This window comes from Erythrolamprus reginae, chromosome 12 (assembly GCF_031021105.1).
Source record: "Erythrolamprus reginae isolate rEryReg1 chromosome 12, rEryReg1.hap1, whole genome shotgun sequence".
Lineage (NCBI taxonomy): Eukaryota > Metazoa > Chordata > Lepidosauria > Squamata > Dipsadidae > Erythrolamprus > Erythrolamprus reginae.
In genome coordinates this window covers 16,659,775-16,679,977 of record NC_091961.1, presented here as the reverse complement: position 1 = coordinate 16,679,977, position 20,203 = coordinate 16,659,775, and the positions used below count along the sequence as shown (strand labels likewise).

Below are 20,203 nucleotides of genomic sequence, written 5' to 3'. Positions count from 1 at the left end.
TGATATGACATTTTATTATACATGATGTTGCTGTGGAACAGCATGACATGGTGATGAGATGGATCATTTCTGATGTCACACTAGCATCCAAAACTGTTACAATGGGGGAGCAATGTTGTATAATAATAATAATAATAATAATAATAATAATAATAATAATAATAATAACAACAACAACAACAACAATAATAACAATAATGACAACAACAACAACAAGGTTCTTTTTTGTGCCAGGTGCCAAAATAATTTGGCTGCCCTTTAATAGCTACTTTGACACAAGTCCTTTGCTGTTCTGCTTTCTTAAGCGGTCATTAGCAAGGCATAGGATGGTAGCCATATTTTCAATCTTTTACACCAAACAACTGTGAAGACCATTGATAACTAGTCATTGTTAACATTGTTAACAGCAGAGGTTGTGAATGCCTCATCACTTGACACATTCAAAAGAAAATTGAACTGCCATCTGGCTGGGGTGGTGTAGGGTTTCCTGCTTGAGCAGGAGGTTGGACTTGATGACCCTCAAGGACCCTTTCAACTCTAATAATAAATAAAAAATAAAACTCTACAAGGAACATTTCTCCTCAATGGGAAGGAGAAGGTCAAAGCTACCCAAACAGAAATCAGGTGTCAAGAAAACTATTTTTCAAGATTGTCTTCCTGACTGTTTGTTTTGAGGCTGGAGGTAAGGAAGGGAATCTTAAGTAACCAAAAATACTAAACACGGAATCAAATAAATACTTGTTTATTATGGTTTACCATATATGGGAGCAATTTCAAAATTGATAGGGAACAGGACCTTGTTCTTGGTCCCCTCCTTAAAACTTCTGAAAGTAAGAAGAAACCTTTCTATTTAGTAAGGCAGTCTATTCATATATTATTGTTTTACTGTAGTTATAACAATTTTATTGATGTTTCTTCTTTTAATCATTTCAGTTCTCTTAATCCCTCAATATAGTAGGAATTGATACATGCTTCCCCCAAAAATATGACTTACCCTGAAAACAGCCCAATTTTCACAGCTATGCGTAATATAAGCCCTACTGCAAAAATAAGCCCTAGTTAAGCCCCACCCATCTTTTGGTTGTACAAGATGGGGTGAGGTGCAGGCATAAAAAATCAAGCTAAGGCAAGGGTGGAAGGATGGAGCTACTCTACACGCCCTGCACTGCTTACCTTAGGACTGCTACAGCTAAGCCTCCCATGTTCTGACACTGTCACACGATTGCTGGATGCCACATAGCACATCCCACCAGTGCCGCCACACATGTGCAGAATGCCGCAAGGCAATGGCACAATGCCCCCTCCTGTTGCATGCGGCAGCAATGGCATGATGAACCATGCAGCGTCTGCCTGCAAGTGGCCGCAGAAGTTGAGCAGCAGCACAAAATGGGCCAGGATATGGGAGGCTTGGCTGCAGTGGTCTTAAGATAAGCAGGTAAGATATCCCCTGAAAATAAGACTTAGTGCTTATTTTGGGGCTGCAAAGAAAATAAGTCTGAGTCTTATTTGGAGGAAAACATTGTATTTAAAAATAGTTTACTAATGTTTTTACTGTTGTTGATGGCTGCTTTGAACTGGGTGTTGATTTTTTGCAAGATGTATGTTTTAAGTAAATAAAGTTATATGTCTGTCAATACAGTATATTCCTTGGTTCCCTCCAAGCTCTTTTACTTTTTAAATAAGTTTTTAATTTTTAAAACATGGAATGGAAGCTAACATGTTTCTAAAGAAAGCATCACTTTGAGCAAACCCATATTTCCAATTATTTCCATAGACACAATCAGCTCAGAAGACCCAATATGTTTTTTCTCCAGGTCAAAACAGGAAATGTGGAAAAATAAATGCCAGTTATTTGCAAAACAATAATACATACATACAAATATTCACATTTTAAATAAACAACTCTGAACATTCCTATTCAAAAACACAAGAGCATTTCAAAATCCAATTCCCATCTCCATTATAGGCACGTGCACTCACACAATAAATAAAAATATACCTCTTCCAAACTTCAGCTTGTTCAGAAATGGAGGCAAAGGGTAAATAGAAGGGTAAAGGATGGGGAAAATCCAGTAGCTGACTGACAAATTATGGCTTCTGTGACTCTAGAATATTAACCCATCATTTCTGAAGGAGGCAGGTCCTTCATAGATTAATAATGCAACAATGCTACTATCGTTCCATCTGATGCTTAAATATTCAGATAGAATATACCAAGTTCTGCAAAGATGGAACAACTGGTTACCCTTGAGGACCATGATGACCAGCTCTTGCTGGATGTGCAAGTTACTCTTCCTTAACTAAAAGTTTAATGGGTATGCTCAGAGTCCTCTCATGGGGGAATTAAGAGAGTCTGAAAATACAAGCAGGTCTTATCTCATATTATTAATGGCTCAGAGGTTCTTGTATCTTTTCTATCAAAGCTGCTCCTATGTTGGATCATGTTGTGACAGAAAAAGTCAGTTGGGAATTCTCCCTTTTCTTAATGGGTGGTCCTACAAAAGCAGTCAGGTACACCTGGATAAAGAAGTTGGGGGTGGAAATGCATGGACAGTGGCTAGCTTGTTTTGGCCAGACAAGGACCTCCAATAAAAGCACTCTCTGAAGTTACACATAACCCCAAGCAAGATCTTTCTGCAGTGGGCAACACAGCACCCTTCAGATTCAGATTTCAGTGGCAATAATGTCCTCATAAGGAACATCAGTTCCATGGAGATCAAGATCCAAGGGCTCTTTACCATCTTCCCCAGCAGCCAGCTGCTGAAGCATCTTCTCCAGGTTTTGGTTTCTTTTGTACATGTGAAGGTAGCTTTGCTGTAGCTGCTTCTGGTACTGGATCACTTTCTCTTTCTCCTCCTTCCAGGTTTGTCGTTCTTGCTGAAAACTGACTGTAATCTGCTTGTTGCTGTCCTGTTCCTCCTGCAGCTCTTTTTTTAGCTTCTCTATTTCCCTCCACAGGAGTTGGGCATCCTCCACCATGCTTTCCTCCAGGCCCATGGAAAGCACACCACATTTCATCTCCTCCCTGAGGATGGTCAGTTCAGTTCTCAACTCTGCAATCTCCTGTTCCAACAAGTTTACTTTCTCCCTTAGTAGCTCGGACTCATTCTTCTTGCGTTGGAGTTCATTCTCACATACCTCTAGTTCCATGGCTTTGGCATGCAGTGAATCCTCCAAATCCTGAATTTTAATCTCCAACAGTTCCATCTTGGCCCGCAGGTCCTTCAGCTGAGCCTTCAGATTGAGGACCTCATTGGTCTTGCTGATCAGCTCTGACTGGGATTCTTTCAGTTGCTGTTTTAGAAGAGAGATCTCTCCAGACTTCTGACAAACCTGTAAGAAAACGTAAGGCTAGAATCAGGATCACATCTAGATGTTCACCTGCCAGAGACCTAGATTACATTGCAATTCAGTCTGTTGTGCACAGGAAAATGGGTGGTGCAAGTATGGAGTATCAGGTCAAAGATTGCATCTTTTCATGGATCAACTATGAAGATGAAGCTAAGGGAAGGCATGGCCCTAACGAAAGATAAAAGGGCATTTTCTCTCTTTGCAGGCAGCTGGGGGAACATTCTCATTGCATGAGAAAGTCCCTACAACCAGGATCACAAAATCATTTCAATTTGTTACACTTTTATCTCAAATATCACTGCAGGTAACATATGGCAATTCGAAGGCTGTGGCATCTCTACTTTGGGAATTCCATCTAGCATCACCACCATACATCCTGGTTTTTTTTTACTAAAACGTTTTTGGACCGGTATTAATTTTGTCTAAGGGAGCATGATGGTTCAGAGTTTAAAGAGGCTGAGCTTGTCAGCTGGAAAGCTGACAGTCTGGGTTCAAGACCTGAGCACTGTACGACCAGGTGAGCTCCCATCCTTGCCCCAACTCCTGCCTACCTAGCAGTTCGAAAGCATGCAAATATGAGTAGCTAAGTAGGTACTATTGTGGGAAAGGTAACAGTGTTCCACATTTTATATGCCTTGGCATATGGTTATGTTGGCCACATGACCACGGAAATTTATTTGGACAATGGTGGCTCCCTCAGCTAAGAAATGAAGATGAGTACTGCTCCCAGAATTGGATATGACCAGTCGGGAAATTTTATCTTTAATTTTGACTAAACAATATAGAAAACAGGAACAAGTTTCCCCTTTACTAAAGTACAGTACAGTCTTACCTCCCACTGTGTTTCTTCTAGTGCAGGAGCAAAGGTAGTCTTCTCTTTCTCATAGGTCCTCAGTTTGTTCTCCAGAAGGTCCTGCTCTTTCATCAAGTTGGACAGTTCCTCTCGTAGCTGCTTCTTCTCCTGCTGCAGCTGGAATACCTGCAGTTGCAAGAGTTGTTGCACTCGCTGATTCTTCTGAGATGTCTGCTTTAATTTGCTGTTGCATTTCTGCTTCAATCCTTCCATCTCCTCCCGGCAACGCCTTTGCTTCTCTTCATAGCTTTGGCAGGAAGCGATCTCTTTTTCTTCAAAGCTGCACTGGAGCTCCTGCAGCTCACTCTCTCTCTCCATCAGTTTCTGCTCCAGTTCCTGAATGGCGGACTCCTCTGTGGAGATGGGTGAACGAACACAAACACTGTTCTCAGTTATATGGGGATGAGTGGAAGACTTGCTTGGGTTGAGGATCTTGGTGCCCCCATCGGAGAAAGACAGAGCTTTCAAGCTCATCATGTTACTCTCCTGAAGGATGGCACACTGAGTGATGTTGTGAGCAGAGCCTCCAAATCGGTTGATGGGGCCAACAGGAGTAATCAGGGGGTCCAGCTGGTAGCTGCTTGCTGTACTGTGTGTGGGCAGGCTGGACATAGAGTTCCTCCCCGAGTCTGAAAGTCCTCCAGAACAAAGAGCAGGCTTATTCTCCAGATCTTTGGCTTTGTCTTGGGTTGGGAACTGCTGAACAGCATTGCTGTGATCAGGAGAAGAATGGAGAACCGTGTTTGAGTGAGGGAGAACTGGTTGGAAAGCAGTGGCCCTTGCCACACTCTTCTCTGTAACCTGGGCAGAAGGAGAGAATAGTTAATACAGTTTCCTCTATATAGAGAGGTAGTCCTCCACTTATGACCAGCTGCTTAGCAATGGCTTGAAGTTACAAAGGCTTTTCCTAAGAGTACTTGCAACCCAATTTTGAAGCTAGGATGGTCAGCCCTGCCTGTTCCAGTCATGTGACTGCATGGGTATTGGGCAACTGCACTGCGTTTATGACCACTTGTAGTATTCCAAAGTCATTTGACTATATATGCTGAAGGGGTACTTCTGATTTTTGGAAAATTTGGCCTATAGCAAACCAATGTTTTGCTTAACAAACATGGGGTTTGCTCACCAATCACACAAAAAAGTTTACAAAATCTGGCTGATCACATGGGTGATCTGATTTACAGCCATCACAAGTTATGACCATGATGGACAGGCACTATTATGGTTGTAACTTGAGGATTACCTATACTATCATGGGAGTTTCCACTAGCTTCCTACAACATGTTAAAACAGGTTGTGCTTGATTTTGATTGGATGAGAATGGGAAAGAACTGCTGTTTTCATGTTCATTTTTAATTTTTTCACCCGTATATTTTGGGAAGCCCCCCCCCCCCCGAGCCCTTTAGATCTAAAATACTGTTTGTAGGCTTCTCAAATGAAGCAGTTATGTTTATACAACATGCTGCGCCAAGTAAAAGTTTTGTTTTTAACTTCTTAGAATATTATGTGTGAATTTAGCCCATCTATTTAAAGATTTAGGGTATTGTACAAATCCAGGAAACCAATTAATTCAATAGTCAACTTGTATTGTTTGAATAACTGACTGATCCACAGGATAAATATGAGGATATTCCACATTATTTCATCATTTGATTCAAAAGACCAAAAGAGGTCCTTCTATACAGAGGCTGCCCTTAATGTAGTTTGATAAAGACTGCAAATTTTTCTTAATTTTTTAATGTTGATATGGCCACTTTAGGTCATACAGTTTCCATAAGTTTTCAATATACTGGGAAATGGGTTTTCTAGTTTTCAATCAAGCTGATTAACTAGGGTTCTGAGGTCTACAGAAGGGATGGGAGACCCAGGAATCTTACACAAGTCTGAGGCTACCAATTTCCTACCCCTTAATTATAATGATCAAGTTTAACTCAACTCACTAGTTCCAGCTGGTTGGAGCCTGGCTTCAGTTTGGGGGGTGTTGGGGTACCATAATCACCACTGCTTGTCCCAGCCTGACCTTCCAGCTCACCACCTGAGAGTGGTGCATAGTCTGATCGGTGTGCCTTCTGGTTCACTTTGATGTAAAAGAAGTCCTCATTCTTATTGCCTTTGGAGCTGGACTTGTTGTGGCCAGTTTCTTGGGAGAAGCTGAACTTCAGCAGACCATCAGAGTACCTGTTCAGCTTCTTGAGCTGGGATGACTTACGCAGCTTGTACTGAGAGGCCCGACAATGCTTACTGTGGAAGTTGTGTCCAGAGATAAGGCTACTGACGCTTCCCATGATTAAAACCTTGAATAGAGAAGTAGAGAGAGTGTCCAAGGGATATTGTCCAAGGACTGGCTTTTACGAGGCTGTCCTGACTGCTGAGAGGCAAAGGTGGTGTGGTCATAGCCAAAGTCTTGCTGTGCCGAAAAGCAGCAATTCTGGTGGAATGAGAAAAGAACACGAGACTAAATGAGAGGACAGCTCCAAAACAAGACTGTGGATTTGCTTGAGCTTAGGATAGAAGTTGCAATGCCTTCACCAAGAGTAAAAGGATTGCAAATTCATAAATTCAGCAAGGCCAAGTGATGGAGCATTTGAAGTAACATCTGGAAGTTCTAAAGGTTCTCTTTCAAAAGGCAACTAGACTTTGTTCTTCCTTGAAGATGTTGTGCTTCTTATCCAAGAAGCTTCTTCAGTTCTGACACTTCAGAACCGACTTCAATTCATTCAGAACTGAAGTTTTTTTGGATGAGAAGCAAAATGTCCTTAAGGAAAAAGCACTTCTGAGACAACCATGACCTGGATGACAGAAAATATCTAGACCGGGTGTCGGCAATCCACAATTCTGGAGCAGCATGTGGCTCCAGAGCTGCATGCAGTTCTTTGTCTCCCTACTGTAGCTCCCTGTCAGCTGAATCCACCAGTGGCTGGCCCCACCCCTCACCCTCCCCTTCCAGTTACTCCTTGTCTGCCAAGAGAAGAGTGACAGATGGAGACTTTCTCCATATTTCAGAGTGGGAGCAAAGCGTCCCTGTACTTGCCTCTTCTTCTGGCTCTTGTTGGTGCTGCATGCACTTCAGTCGCTCAGGGAGATGCACTACTTGCTCTCCGCCCCAAGACACTGGCCCACTGCTCTCACCAATTCCATAGCCTGCCCGCTGCTCTCGCAGCTCAGTTAAATTTAGCATGCTTCACAATGGGGGAGATAGGATCCCCTCCTCCTCCTGAAGCCCATTACAACATGCAGCCGAAGCTGGGCTGGGCCAGTGTTTCGGGGCAGAGAGCTTCTCAGGGCAGGCAAGGAGTGATTGGGATGGGAGGCCAAGGAGCAGGGCCAGCCAGTGGTAGGTTCAGCCCAGAGGGAGGCAAGCAGGGGGACAAAAGAGATACAGTGATCCCCCGGTTATTGCGTCCCCGACCATTGCGAACAGGGTAATTTGCGATTTTTCAACCCGGAAGTCAAAACACCATCTACGCATGCGTGCCCTTTTTTTCTATGGGCACGCATGCGTAGATGGCGCCCAGCAGATCAGCTGCTGGGCGGCTTCCCTGGGTCTTCCCCCTCTTGCTGGCATCAGCGAGGAGTTTCCCCACCGCCCACGCAAACTCCTCGCTGCCGCTCGCCCGCCCTTCGCCCGCCCACGCCGTTCGCTCCCCCTCTTGCTGGCGGGAGGGCGAGAAGCCCTCCCCAGCACCCGCTCGCCCGCCCTTCGCCGCTCGCCCGCCCTTCGCCCTGGAGAAATTCCAGCCCCCACCTGGTCCCGCCCGATCCTCCTCCCTGAGGCAGCTCGCCCTCCCATGGCCGCTTCCTCCACCCTCCATCGCAAGCCCTCGCCACCGCAGCCAACGCGCGCTGCGATCTTCAAGCCCGGCTCCTTTCGGCCCAGCATCCCAGGCCAAGCAGCTGCCTTCCGTGACTGAGCCTGGCTCGCCCGGAAGATCGTAGCGCGTGTTGGCTGCAGCGGCAAGGGAAGCCAAACCGGCAGCAATGTCGCCGCCGCTGCAGCCAACGCGCGCTACGATCTTCCGGGCGAGCCAGGCTCAGTGACGGAAGGCAGCCGCTTGGCCCGGGATGCTGGGCCGAGAGGAGCCGGACTTGATCCGCTGAGCCTGGCTGGCCCGGAAGATCGTAGCGCGCGTTGGCTGCAGCGGCGAGGGAAGCCAAGCCGGCAGCAATGTCGCCGCCGCTGCAGCCAACGCGCGCTACGATCTTCCGGGCCAGCCAGGCTCAGCGGATCAAGCCCGGCTCCTCTCGGCCCAGCATCCCGGGCCAAGCGGCTGCCTTCCGTCACTGAGCCTGGCTCGCCCGGAAGATCGTAGCGCACGTTGGCTGCGCTGGCGAGGGAAGCCAAGCAGGCGCGCAGTTCTCCGCTAACTCCTAAAGCGGGGAAGTTCGCCAGGAGTCAGCGGAGAATGGCGCAACTGTTTTAAAACGATCGGAGCTTTCCAATGAGTCCCGAAGACAAACGTCAAACTTCCGCGTTTGTCTTCGGGACTCATTGGAAAGCCGCGCGGGTGTTTTAAAACATCCCCGCCGACATGGGGGGCTTGCTAGCACCCCCCCAAACCCGGGTTGGGGGTTTGGGGGGGTGCTAGCAAGCCCCCCATGTCGGCGGCGACGTTTTAAAACACCCGCGCCGCCCCCAATCTTCGGCTCCTCGCTAGCGCTGCGGAAGTTAAAAACACCATCTGCACATGCGCAGATGGTGTTTTTACTTCCGCAGCGCTACTTCGCGAAAACCTGCTCGTTGCGGGGGGTCCTGGAACGGAACCCTCGCAACGAGCGGGGGATCACTGTACATTTACAGTAGTCCCTCGCTATACCGCGCTTCACCTACTGCGGCTTCACTTCATCGCGGGTTTCTGAGGAAGTCGATCGGCAGATTTAAACAGCCTACCAAACTCGATCGGCAGGTTTTTAAAAAAAAAAGAAAATATCTAAAATTGTAAATACTGTATTTAAATACTGTATCTAAAATAAATACTGTGTGGGAAGGGTTTATAAACACTTCAAACAATGAAAACCAACCAAACAATTACAATATAAATACTTAAATAAGTAATATCAGTCGATAAATTCCCCATCGCGGATTTCACCTATCGCGGCCGGGTCTGGAACGTAACACCAGCGATAGGTGAGGGATTACTGTATCTGGAAACCTGAAATGACTCTTGGATTTAAATCATATGGTAAAAAGCAATCAAAGAATAACATTAGCCAAAAAAGCCCTCAACACTCCAACCCTGCTCTTAGAAATGGTTCAAGGGGGAAGACACACACGAGAGAGAGAGAGAGAGAGAGAGAGGGAGAGAGAGAGAGAGAGATAGGAGAGGGAGAAAGAGAGAGGGAGGAGAGAAAGAGACATAAAAAGAGAGACAGGGAGAAAGAGAGATGAGAGAGAGGGGGGAGGGAGGAGAGAAAGAGGGAGAAAGAGAGATAGAGAGGAAGAGAGAGAACAGAAGAGAAGAAGATAGGAGAGGAGATACCTTTTGCCCTGTTTTCTTTTCTGTGGGGAAACAGGTCCAAATGGCTCTTTTGAGTTTTTAGGGTTGCAGACCATGATCTAGACATTTAACAATTGGTAGACTCATATCCCTGGTGGGCAACAATGGTTTCTGTATACATGTCACCTGCCATGAAACAACTCTTTAAAAAAAATATTTCACGCTATTATATTATTTTTTATCAATTATTTATTAGATTTATATCCCACTTGGGCTGTTGGTTTGAGCTCTGACCTTGGCAATTTAGTTACAAATGTTTCATCACCATTGAATTGTGCACTAGTCTGTCAGAGCACTGGCCTTTAAATGCCTTTTTATGTGATACAATCAGTGTGCATGTTGTTTGGTTACTTGTGAGTCATGATCTGACTTCGGACTGTTTGGTCTTTGGTTTTAATCTGTGTGTCTGTAATTTATATCACACAATGACTGTGTGATGTACATTAGTGTTGTTGTTGTCATACTTCTGAGGCATGGTCTGGTTTTGATCTGTTTGAATGGCTGGTTGTTGTTACCAAGACATGGTCTGATTTCTTGCGAACTGATTGGTTGTGATTTTGTTGCGTAGTAAGGTTCCTATATGTTCATTTTAAATGCTATCATCAATATCATGGTTGATGCAGTTCTTTCATTTTCAGCAATTGGTGGACTGGATTGATGTCAATATTTGTTGACTTGTTTTCCACCAGTCAATAAACAGACATATTGGTGGAAAATGTCAGACAGACAATACTTAAAACCAAAGACCAACAGCCAGCCAATAAAAGGAGTCCTTTGGAAGTGCTAGACAACCATATCAGTCAATATAAACCATACTGAACCAGGTGGAAAACTGAAAGATTATACCAGGACTGCTTAGCACAAGAGCTGTAGTTGTACAGTGATTAGAATCTGGTATTGCAGGCTGACTATGCCCACTGCCAGGAGTTCGATTCTGACCGGCTCAAGGTTGACTCAGCCTTCCATCTTTTCAAGATCAGTAAAATGAGGACCCAGATTGTTGGGGGCTTTATGTTGACTCTGAAAACAGAGAGGGCTATAAAGCACTATGATGTGGTATATAGGTCTTAGTGCTATTGCTATCAGAAAAGAATAAGACCACTGCCTTAAGGGACAGAAGATATAAGGAGAGGAAAGGGCTGGGATAAGGTCAGGAGCAAACAATCAGAATAGAGGACAGTTTGAAGCAGAAGCTTTGTTGTTAGTCTCCTGTTTTATTAGAATCTCAGTAAATTGAACACATTCCCTTGGGAATGATCAGATAAGTGATTTTGGATGAAGTCAGGCCTGTGCTGCTTTCTGCAGGGTAGAGACTCTAAGCTTGCCTCCTCTTAACAGCACCCTCCCAGTCTAGATGAAGATTCCACCACGGTTTATCACCCTGGGCCATTACTTTCTGCCACTCAAACTACATTTCCATCCTTCAATGTGATAGAAGATGCTGCCTATGAAAGATTCATATGGCATCTATAAATGCAATGAGTTTGTAACAGCAATATGTAATTCAAGCCATGTGGTAAATTATCTGGGGCTAATCATAAGGTAGATTCATGAATTCATATAGGATATGATGGACTCTTGGCAAGGGATGGGTTGCTCCTTACAAGAATGGGAAAGAATATTTTTGGAAGGTGTCATGCATCACTCATCAGGAGAGCTTTAAACTAAAGCAGAAGGGGAAGGGAAGTAAAAGGGTAGGCAAACATGCACAGCCAATGAATGCAGAGGACAATCATACTGGCCAAATAAAAAGAGAATAACACAGGCATAATATTTGGGAGAGACCCAGAGAAGGCAAGCTAAATCACAAACTAAAATGCTTCTACACTAATTCACATAGCATGGGAAACCAAAAAGAAGAATAGGAGATTCTAACACAAGAAAATAAATATGATGTCATAGGTATCACTGAAACCTGTTGGGATGAGACACATGATTGGAATACAAAGCTTAGAGGTTACAACTTATTTATAAGAAACAGACTTAACAAAAGGGGAAGTACAGTACCATTGCATTGTATATTAGGGAAACATATACCTCCTCAGAGATTCAAATTTTAGAAAATGGAAGCTCTGCAGAAACTATCTGGGTAAGAATACAAGGTGAAAAAAACAGAAAGGACACCATCGTGGAAGTTTATTATAGGCCTCCTGGACAAACAGAAGATATGGACGAACTCTTCCTACAACAGATGACTATGGTCTCAAATAAACATGTTACTGTGATTATGAGGGATTTTAACTATCCAGACATTTTGGGGGGGATCTCTCTTGGGCAAAACTTACGAGTCTACTAAATTTTTATCTTCTCTAGCTGATCATTTTATTTGCCAAAAGATGGAAGAAAAAAACAAGAGGATCTGCTATCCTGGATTTAATTCTTACCAACAAGGAAGAAATGGTTGAGGAAGTAAGGGTGGCTGGGACCAGGGGCTGCAGTGACCATGCAATAATTGAATTCTACATAATAAAGGGAGGAAGACCTGAGAGGACTCAGACTTCAAAACTGAAGAGCAGATTTTGATGGACTCAGAAGGAGGGTAGGAAGAATACAATGGTTGGAAGTCTTAAAGGACAGAAATGTCCAAGAAGGATGGAAAATCTTGCGAAATGAGATTCTAGAAGCACAATCTTCAACAATTCCCAAAAGAAGAAAACACGGGAAGCATCTAAGGAGGCCACTGTGGTTGAACCTGAATCTTAATAACTTACTAAAAAGGGAAAAAAAACACTGTTTATGAAATGGAAGAAGGGGGACATTTCTAAGGAAGAATATAAGGCAGTCTGCAGCAACTGTAGGGCAAGTGTCAGAAAAGCTAAAGCTAAATATGAACTGAGTCTCACAAGGAATGTAAAAAGCAATAAAAGGTTTTGGGGGGTACACCAAAAGAAAAAGAACAGCTAAAGATGCTATAGGAGTTCTACAGAGGGAAAATGGTGAATTGATCAAAAACAATACTGAGAAAGCTGAACTTCTGAACACTTATTTTGCATCTTTTTTTCTGAAAAAGGACATAAAACAACAGCTGGCCTTCATTCTGCTATTGAAGGAACACAAGAACCAAAACACTTAGCGTATATACTCAAGTATAAGTCGACCCGATTATAAGTCGAGACACCTACTTTTGCCACAAAAAAACCTGGGAAAATTTATTGACGAGGATGGAAAATGCAGTGGCTACTGGTAACTTATTAAAATGGAAACCAATAAAATTCTGTCAATCTGCCATCCACTGTGTACCATCCTACAGAAAGATTTACATATTTATTTTTTATTAATTAAAGTTATTTAACCACCCATCTCATGAGAAGTGATTCTGGGCAATTAAATATGCTCTCACTCAGAGTACCAACCAATGTGCATTGGTCTTGTGATTACATTAGTTAGAAAAGAATATCCAGTGAAGACTATGCTTCCAATATTTAACATTCCTCAGAATGTTATGTTTTGTGCCATAACCTATTACAACAGTATATTATTATATTTTATATCTACATATCTATCTATCTACCTATCTATATATTTTAAATTTGCAGTAAGTGACAGCAGTGATTCTGAAGCTGACCATACCATGGTGCTGAATTTAAAATCCCAAGTGGGGAAAATTTTGAGAGATCAAAGACTTTGTCAGCAACAATACAGAATTGAGTGGAAGAATGAAACTGGCAGAGACAATGGTGGTACAGCGAGCTACTCTCAAGGAACAAAAAGAGGCTTTTAGCAACCACTGTTGCCAAGGCCAGCATTTGGCACAGTGAATGAAGAATCAGCTGAAGATGACAGATAAGTCAAGCCCCTGCCACCCCCTTGATTAGTCCGGCAGGCATGAAAAGCTGAAAGGCCAAGAGATAAAACTGAAAATAACCATAGCAATAATTACTAGACAGATATGAATACCCAAATAGTACATAAACTAGATGAGCATGATGTAAATGGTAGTAGGGCACTCCTGAAGCGATTGTCCCAAAGTGCTCTTGGGGAAGCGGCTGAGGGAAGGTGGGGCAGTTGCTGCCTTTGCCCTCTGAAGGAAAGGCAGGTGCTCCCGAAGTGATGTCCCAAAACGCTCTCCGGGAAGCGGCTGAGGGAAGGCGGGGCAGTTGCTGCCTCTCCTGAGCTGAAGGAAAGGCAGATGCCTGCCTTTCCTTCAGCCGGGAGAGGCGGCAACTGCCCCGCGCCTCCCGCAGCCGCTTCTCCATGCGCTTCGGCTGCGTCTGCCTTTCCTGCAGCGGGGAAAGGCAGCAACTGCCCAGCCCTTCCCCCAGCCGCTTAACTGAGTGCTTCGGGAAGGTGCCGCCTCTCCCCACTGCAGGAAAGGCAGGCGCACCCAAAGCGTGCAGAGAAACAGCTGCGGGAGGTGCGGGGCAGTTGCCGCCTCTCCCGGCTGAAGGAAAGGCAGGTGTCTGCCTTTCCTTTAGCTCGGGAGAGGCAGCAACTGCCCCGCCTTCCCTCAGCCACTTCCCGGAGAGCGCTTTGGGACATCGCTTTGGGTGCGCATGCCTTTCCTGCAGCAGGGAGAGGCGGCACCTTCCCGAAGCGCTCAGTTAAGCGGCTGGGGGAAGGGCTGGGCAGTTGCTGTCTCTCCCCGCTGAAGGAAAGGCAGACGCCTGCCTTTCCTTCAGTGGGGAGAGGTGGCAACTGCCCCGCGCCTCCCGCAGCTGCTTCCCCGTGTGCTTCGGTAGCACCTGCCATTCCTGCAGTGAGGAGAGGCCCCATGCTTCCTGGAGCCACTTCCCCAAGAGCGCTTCGGAAGCACCTGCCTTTTGGGAGCTGTAACAGCCCAGCCCCTACACAGCTCGCTTGCCCGAGCAGCCAATTCTTTCCGGTCTCCCGCAGCTGCCCTCTGCTCTAAATTGGAGTCCCTGGCGGCTCTCAGGCCATTGCAGCGCCCGAGTGCTGCCAGTGACTCAAGTATAAGTCGAGGCCTGGTTTTTCAGCCCATTTTTTGGGCTGAAAAACTCGACTTATACTCAAGTATACATGGTAATAGACAGAGAAAATGTGAGTGAACTCTTAGCTAATTTAAATGAATTTAAATCTCCAGACCCAAATGAACTACATCCCAGGGTACTGAAAGAACTAGCAGAAGTAATAGCAGAACCACTTGCAGTGATCTTTGAAAATTCATGGACAACAGGAGAAGTCCCTGTAGAATGGAGAAGGGCAAATGTTGTCCCTATCTTCAAAAAAGGGTAAAAAGGTGGAACCAGAAAACTACAGGCCTGTGAGTCAGACTTCAATACCAGGAAAGCTCCTTGAACAAGTTATAAAGCAGCATGTGTGCCAACACTTGGATAGGGATAGAACCAACATGGATTAGTCATGCCAGACTAATCTAAATTCTTTCTATGATAGAATTACCAAATGGGTTGATCAGGGAAATGCAGTAGATGTGGTATATCTTGACTTCAATAAAGCATTTGACAAAGTATCTCATCCCATCCTTATTGAAAAAATGGTCAAGTATGGGATTGACAAAAGAACAGTTAGATGGATTCAAAACTGGCTTAGTGATCGTACTCAAAGAGTGGTAATAAATGGTTGCACATCCAAATGAAAGAATGTTTCAACTGTCCTAGGCCCAGTGCTATTTAGCATATTTATAAATGATCTAGATGAAGGAATTGAAGGAAAACTTGTCAAATTTGCTGATGACACAAAGCTAGGTGGTGTTGCTAATACAGTGATACTTCATCTTACGAACTTAATTGGTTCCGGGAGGAGGTTCGTAAGGTGAAAAGTTCGTAAGACGAAGCAATGTTTCCCATAGGAAACAATGTAAAATTGATTAATGCATGCAAACAAACAAAAATTCACAAAAACGGCGCTCTGCTGGGCGCCGCCGCCCGGCTGTCACCTTTTGAAACAGCCGGGGGGGCTTCTCGGCATTCTCCTGAACGCCGAACCCGGAAGTTCGGCAAAAGTTTGGATTCACGTTCGGGAGACCGCCAAGAAGTGCCGCCACCCAGCTGTCACCTTTGCAGAAGAGCCACGGAGCTGTCGGCTGGTCGGGAGGCTCAAACAGAGGTGGGGAATCCCAATAGGGAATTCCATGGGCGGAGCTTTGATGTCATGAAGAGGTCCTTCCTGGAGTCCACGTTTCGGCCAGCCAGGGAGGACATCTCCGTGATGTCAAAGCTCCATATAATTTATTTTTTTTTAAAAGCAAACATCAGCTATTGGGAGGGGATGATAACAATCAGGTAATTGCCAGGAAGAGATGACATGTTGAACCCTTTACCTCCAGCAGAAGCAAATTTCCCCGGCTGAATTTTTTGTTTCAACAGATTTTGTAAACTGGGCTCAATCAAGTTAATAATCCACTTGCTTTCCCTGTATTTTCCTGCACTCTTTTAACGTATCTCAACAGAGCTATATAAGTGGGACCTAATTACAAATAATGTCTGGAGGAGCAAACTCCAATGCAATTGGTATGAAAAGCACACCGTATGTTATCATTATCCTCATACTTCAGAAAATGCTTGGAGAGCAAGCAATATTTTCTTGGGGTGAAAAAGATAGGATTCCTTGCAATTCCAACATGTCTTGGCCTGGAAGTAGAGGAGCATATTTTTCCTGAGGCTTACTTAGAAAACTGGAACTGATGCTACCATTGCAGGACCATGATTAATGTAACAATAAAACCAACTATTTAGGTGCCTTGGTTTTTGCTGGCCATGGAGGTGAAAACTGAAAGGCTGTGGTTCTATCTTCCTAGTGGATTTTTCACCTGCTTTCTCCACAGAAACAACATTCAGGTTCCAAGGAGATAAGCACAAATAGAAAATATGAGCCTCCCTCTCCTACCTGCCTTCATCCACCCCTTTTGAAAGCAAACATTTTCCAGCCAAGCAGCTGTAGAAGTCTGTGTGGGAGAGAACAAAGATTGCATGGAGACTTGAAGGAAAAGGTGCCTGAGACTGATGGCAGAAATAACATTATGTAGAGGAAATGGTAGGGCACAGATTCTGTTCGCCCACTTGTGAAGACAGATTTTCAGTTTCCAACCCAATCCAAACCTCCGTTCTGCTTTTCAGTGCTGCCTATTAGCAGATTCTAATAGATAGTTCCTTTTAATCTTCAAGTAAGTCTATAAATTCATGCAGGTAACGAATGGTCTGGAAAGCATCCATCAGGACTGCAATAAAGTCAGAAAAAAAGGCTAAGTCTGTTGGGCATGGAGATAATTTTGAATGGATGGACATATTTTTGAGTTGGATGCAGAAGAAAATAAAGCTGGAATACTGGATTGGACTAACTCTTCCTTTGGAGATATTGAAAAAGCAACAAAATTTGGCTTTTGTCAGCCATCCATTTATAGACCACATTTTTGCACATCAAACATTTATAAATGCTTCATTATGTAAAAATTACATACATACAAATATTTATACAGTTATTAATATGTATCAATTAAGAGGCAACTTATCCTGAAAACATTTTTATATTTTTCTTAACACCTGGCTTCTCATATTGGTTATTGGCTGTCAGGGTTGATAACCTTCCTTTTATTTGGATTTGTTTTATATTTTGTTTTTTTAATTGCATAAATATATGTTAAATAAACAAAATGCAGCATGGTACACTTGGTATAAGATAGTCCTTGACTTATGGTCACAACTGGGATCAGGATTTCCACTGCTAAGTAAGCCGGTTTCTAAGTTAATCATGCCTGATTTTAGAATCTTATATTTGTGAGTGAATCACTGCAGTTATTATGCAAATCCAGCTTCCCAATTTTGCTTGTTGGAAGTCAGCTGAGAAGATCACAAATACCAATCATGTAATCCTGGGATGCTCAACCATCATAAATTGTTGGAGAAGGAGAAAGGTAAGAAAGGGACAATTTCATTGGCAGTTTGAATTCAAACACAGAGCATTCACAGATTAGGCTGGGGAGGAACTACTGACTGGGAAGGATAAAAAGGAGGGGGAAAGCCATTTTCAATTGCACTTTCAGTTCACAGAGGCCAGAGCTAGAGCTCCTGGCTGGGACCTGAGACCTAGTGAGAGAAGGAGGAGAGAAAGGTAGTGGCCTGCACGCCTGATGGCACATGAACCATATAACTACAAATCAAAACTGAAAGGAGTTTGGTAGTGTCAGGTGTTGTTGATTTTCTTGGTAAGTACTTGTTTTTCAATAAATAGTTAAGATGTCTGGATTGGTGCAGTGAAACTTGGGGTGCTGCCCGCTTTGTATAAGGACACCTACTTTATATGGCAAGATCTCTAGGTTGCTGTCCCCTGCAGTCAGTTCTAGTTTGTACCCTGAAGTCAGAAGTGGAAAGATTGTCCCAGCCAAGTGCTGTAATGCAGCCATGTGTGCAGCCTCCACTTCCTCAGTGCACCCCCAGGGAGAAGGGCTGTGTGGACAACTGTCGGTTCAGGAAGATTACATGCAGTGGAGCACAGACAGCAATTTTGGTCTCTCTGTATCTAATTGCTATAATGTTCTTACGAATTTAAATGGTAAGGTTGTTGCGGATATTAGCGAGGCGTCTCGGGCGGAGGATGAGGGGATGTTCCAAGGGGAAGTTGTTGTAAGTGAGGTGCATAGTGTTACCAAACCATCAAGTGCAGTTAGTAGAAATAAAAAGAGGATGAATTTTCTTGTGGGTGACGTAACTGTTAGAGGTATTGATTTGGGACAGAGAAAGAATGTGGTAAAGCTGATGAGGTGCCTCCCAGGAGCCACTGTCAGCAGGGACAGGAGGCGGATTACAAATATTGTCAAGGCTGTGAGCAAAGTTAATAATGTTGATATGGTGGTGCATCCGAGTCTTTGGAGAAGGGCAGTATACGTCAAACAAACAAACAAATCATAATCATAATCATGGCACAAATTATTTGTCCCAGAGAAATGTTAATCTAGTAAAAAGAGATTTCCAATGTCTTAGCGTGGGGTAGGGCAGAATAACTGATTCAGTGACTTTCTCAGAAGTGTTACCGGTTTGTGGTCAGGAGGATAAAACACCTTGTATCGCAGAGTTTAATGTGTGATTAAGGCAGTGGTGTAAAGCTGAAGGTTTTGGTTATGTTAACCATGATGTCAATAGGTGGTCTCATAGGGAGTTGTTTAAGAAGGATGGTTTGCATACATCATACAGAGGTACCTAGGTACGCAGTGAGGAGTTCAAAACTTTTTTGAACAGGCATTTAAACTAGGTAAAGGGGACAGAGATGTGGATGATTTCTGTCCCCAACCAATGAGGATAAAGCAGTTTGTTGAAGTTTATGACAAGGGAGTTGCAAATAAAATAGATGTAGTTGTTGATTTATTTATTTATTTATTCTTTGTCCAATATACAATACATATGGAATGAAATAGACATTAAGTAGTATATATAGGGATAGTAAGTAAAAAAGAAGAGGAGTGGATGAGAGGGAGAGAATATATAGGATATATGAGAAAAGGAAAGGTAATTGGACAGGGGACGTTAGGCACATCAGTGCACTTATGTACGCCCCTTACTGGCCTCTTAGGAACCTGGAGAGGTCAATCGTGGAGAGTCTAAGGGAGAAATGTTGGGGGTTTGGAGTAGACACTATAGAGTCCGGTAATGAGTTCCACGCGTCGACGATTCGATTGTTAAAGTCATATTTTTTACAGTCAAGTTTGGAGCGGTTAATATTAAGTTTGAATCTGTTGCATGCTCTTGTGTTGTTGCGGCTGAAGGTGAAGTAGTCGTTGACCAGAAGGACATTGCAGCATATGATCTTGTGGGCAATACTTAAATCGTGTTTTAGGCGCCGCAATTCTAAGCTTTCAAGAGCTAGGATAGTTAGTCTGTTTTCGTAAGGTATTCTGTTTCGAGTGGAGGAGTGAAGGGCTCTTCTGGTGAAATATCTTTGGACGTTTTCGATAATGTTGATGTCTGAAATGTGGTGTGGGTTCCAGACAGATGAGCTGTATTCGAGGATGGGTCTGGCATACGTTTTGTAGGCTCTAGTCAGTAATGTGAGATTGCCAGAGCAGAAGCTACATAGGATCAGGTTAACAACTCTGGAAGCCTTTTTGGCGATATAGTTGCAGTGGGCTTTAGCACTTAGGTCATTTGATATTAGTATTCCAAGGTCTTTTACTGAATGTGGGTTGGCTGTGAGGGTTTGTTTATTCAGTTCATATATGAGGTTTGGATTCTTTTTGCCGATGTGGAGGGTAGAGCATTTGTTGGTTGATATTTGAAGTTGCCAGGTGTTAGACCAATCTGAAACAAAGTCAAGGTCTTTTTGGAGAGTGAGTGTGTTGTCAGTGGTGTTGAAAAGTTTAACGTTGTCGGCAAAAAGCACACAGTTGCTTGTGATATCGCAGAGGTCATTGTTATTTAGGATGAAAAGGGTAGGACCTAGTACGCTGCCTTGGGGAACGCCACTTTTGACAGGGACGGGGGTGGAAATGGCGCTTCCAATTTTGACGACTTGTTGCCTGTTTGACAGGAATGCGGTAATCCAGTTGTGTAGGAGTCCTGAGATGCCATAGGATTTGAGTTTTAGGAGAAGTTTGTCG

General features: G+C 43.9%; 1 protein-coding gene across 1 annotated transcript in view; it reads right to left on the bottom strand.

Annotated features, from left to right (window-relative positions):
* Positions 1 to 732: 732 nt before the first annotated feature.
* Positions 733 to 20,203, bottom strand: part of LZTS1 (leucine zipper tumor suppressor 1) — a 109,697-nt gene continuing 90,226 nt past the window's right edge. Inside the window, exons 2-4 of the mRNA XM_070765540.1 lie at positions 6,145 to 6,632; positions 4,184 to 5,005; positions 733 to 3,333 (exon numbers count right to left, since the gene is read on the bottom strand). Coding sequence (XP_070621641.1) covers positions 2,665 to 3,333; positions 4,184 to 5,005; positions 6,145 to 6,489 — 1,836 coding nt within the window. The 5' untranslated portion in view covers positions 6,490 to 6,632 and the 3' untranslated portion in view covers positions 733 to 2,664. The remainder of the gene's footprint in view (positions 3,334 to 4,183; positions 5,006 to 6,144; positions 6,633 to 20,203) is intronic.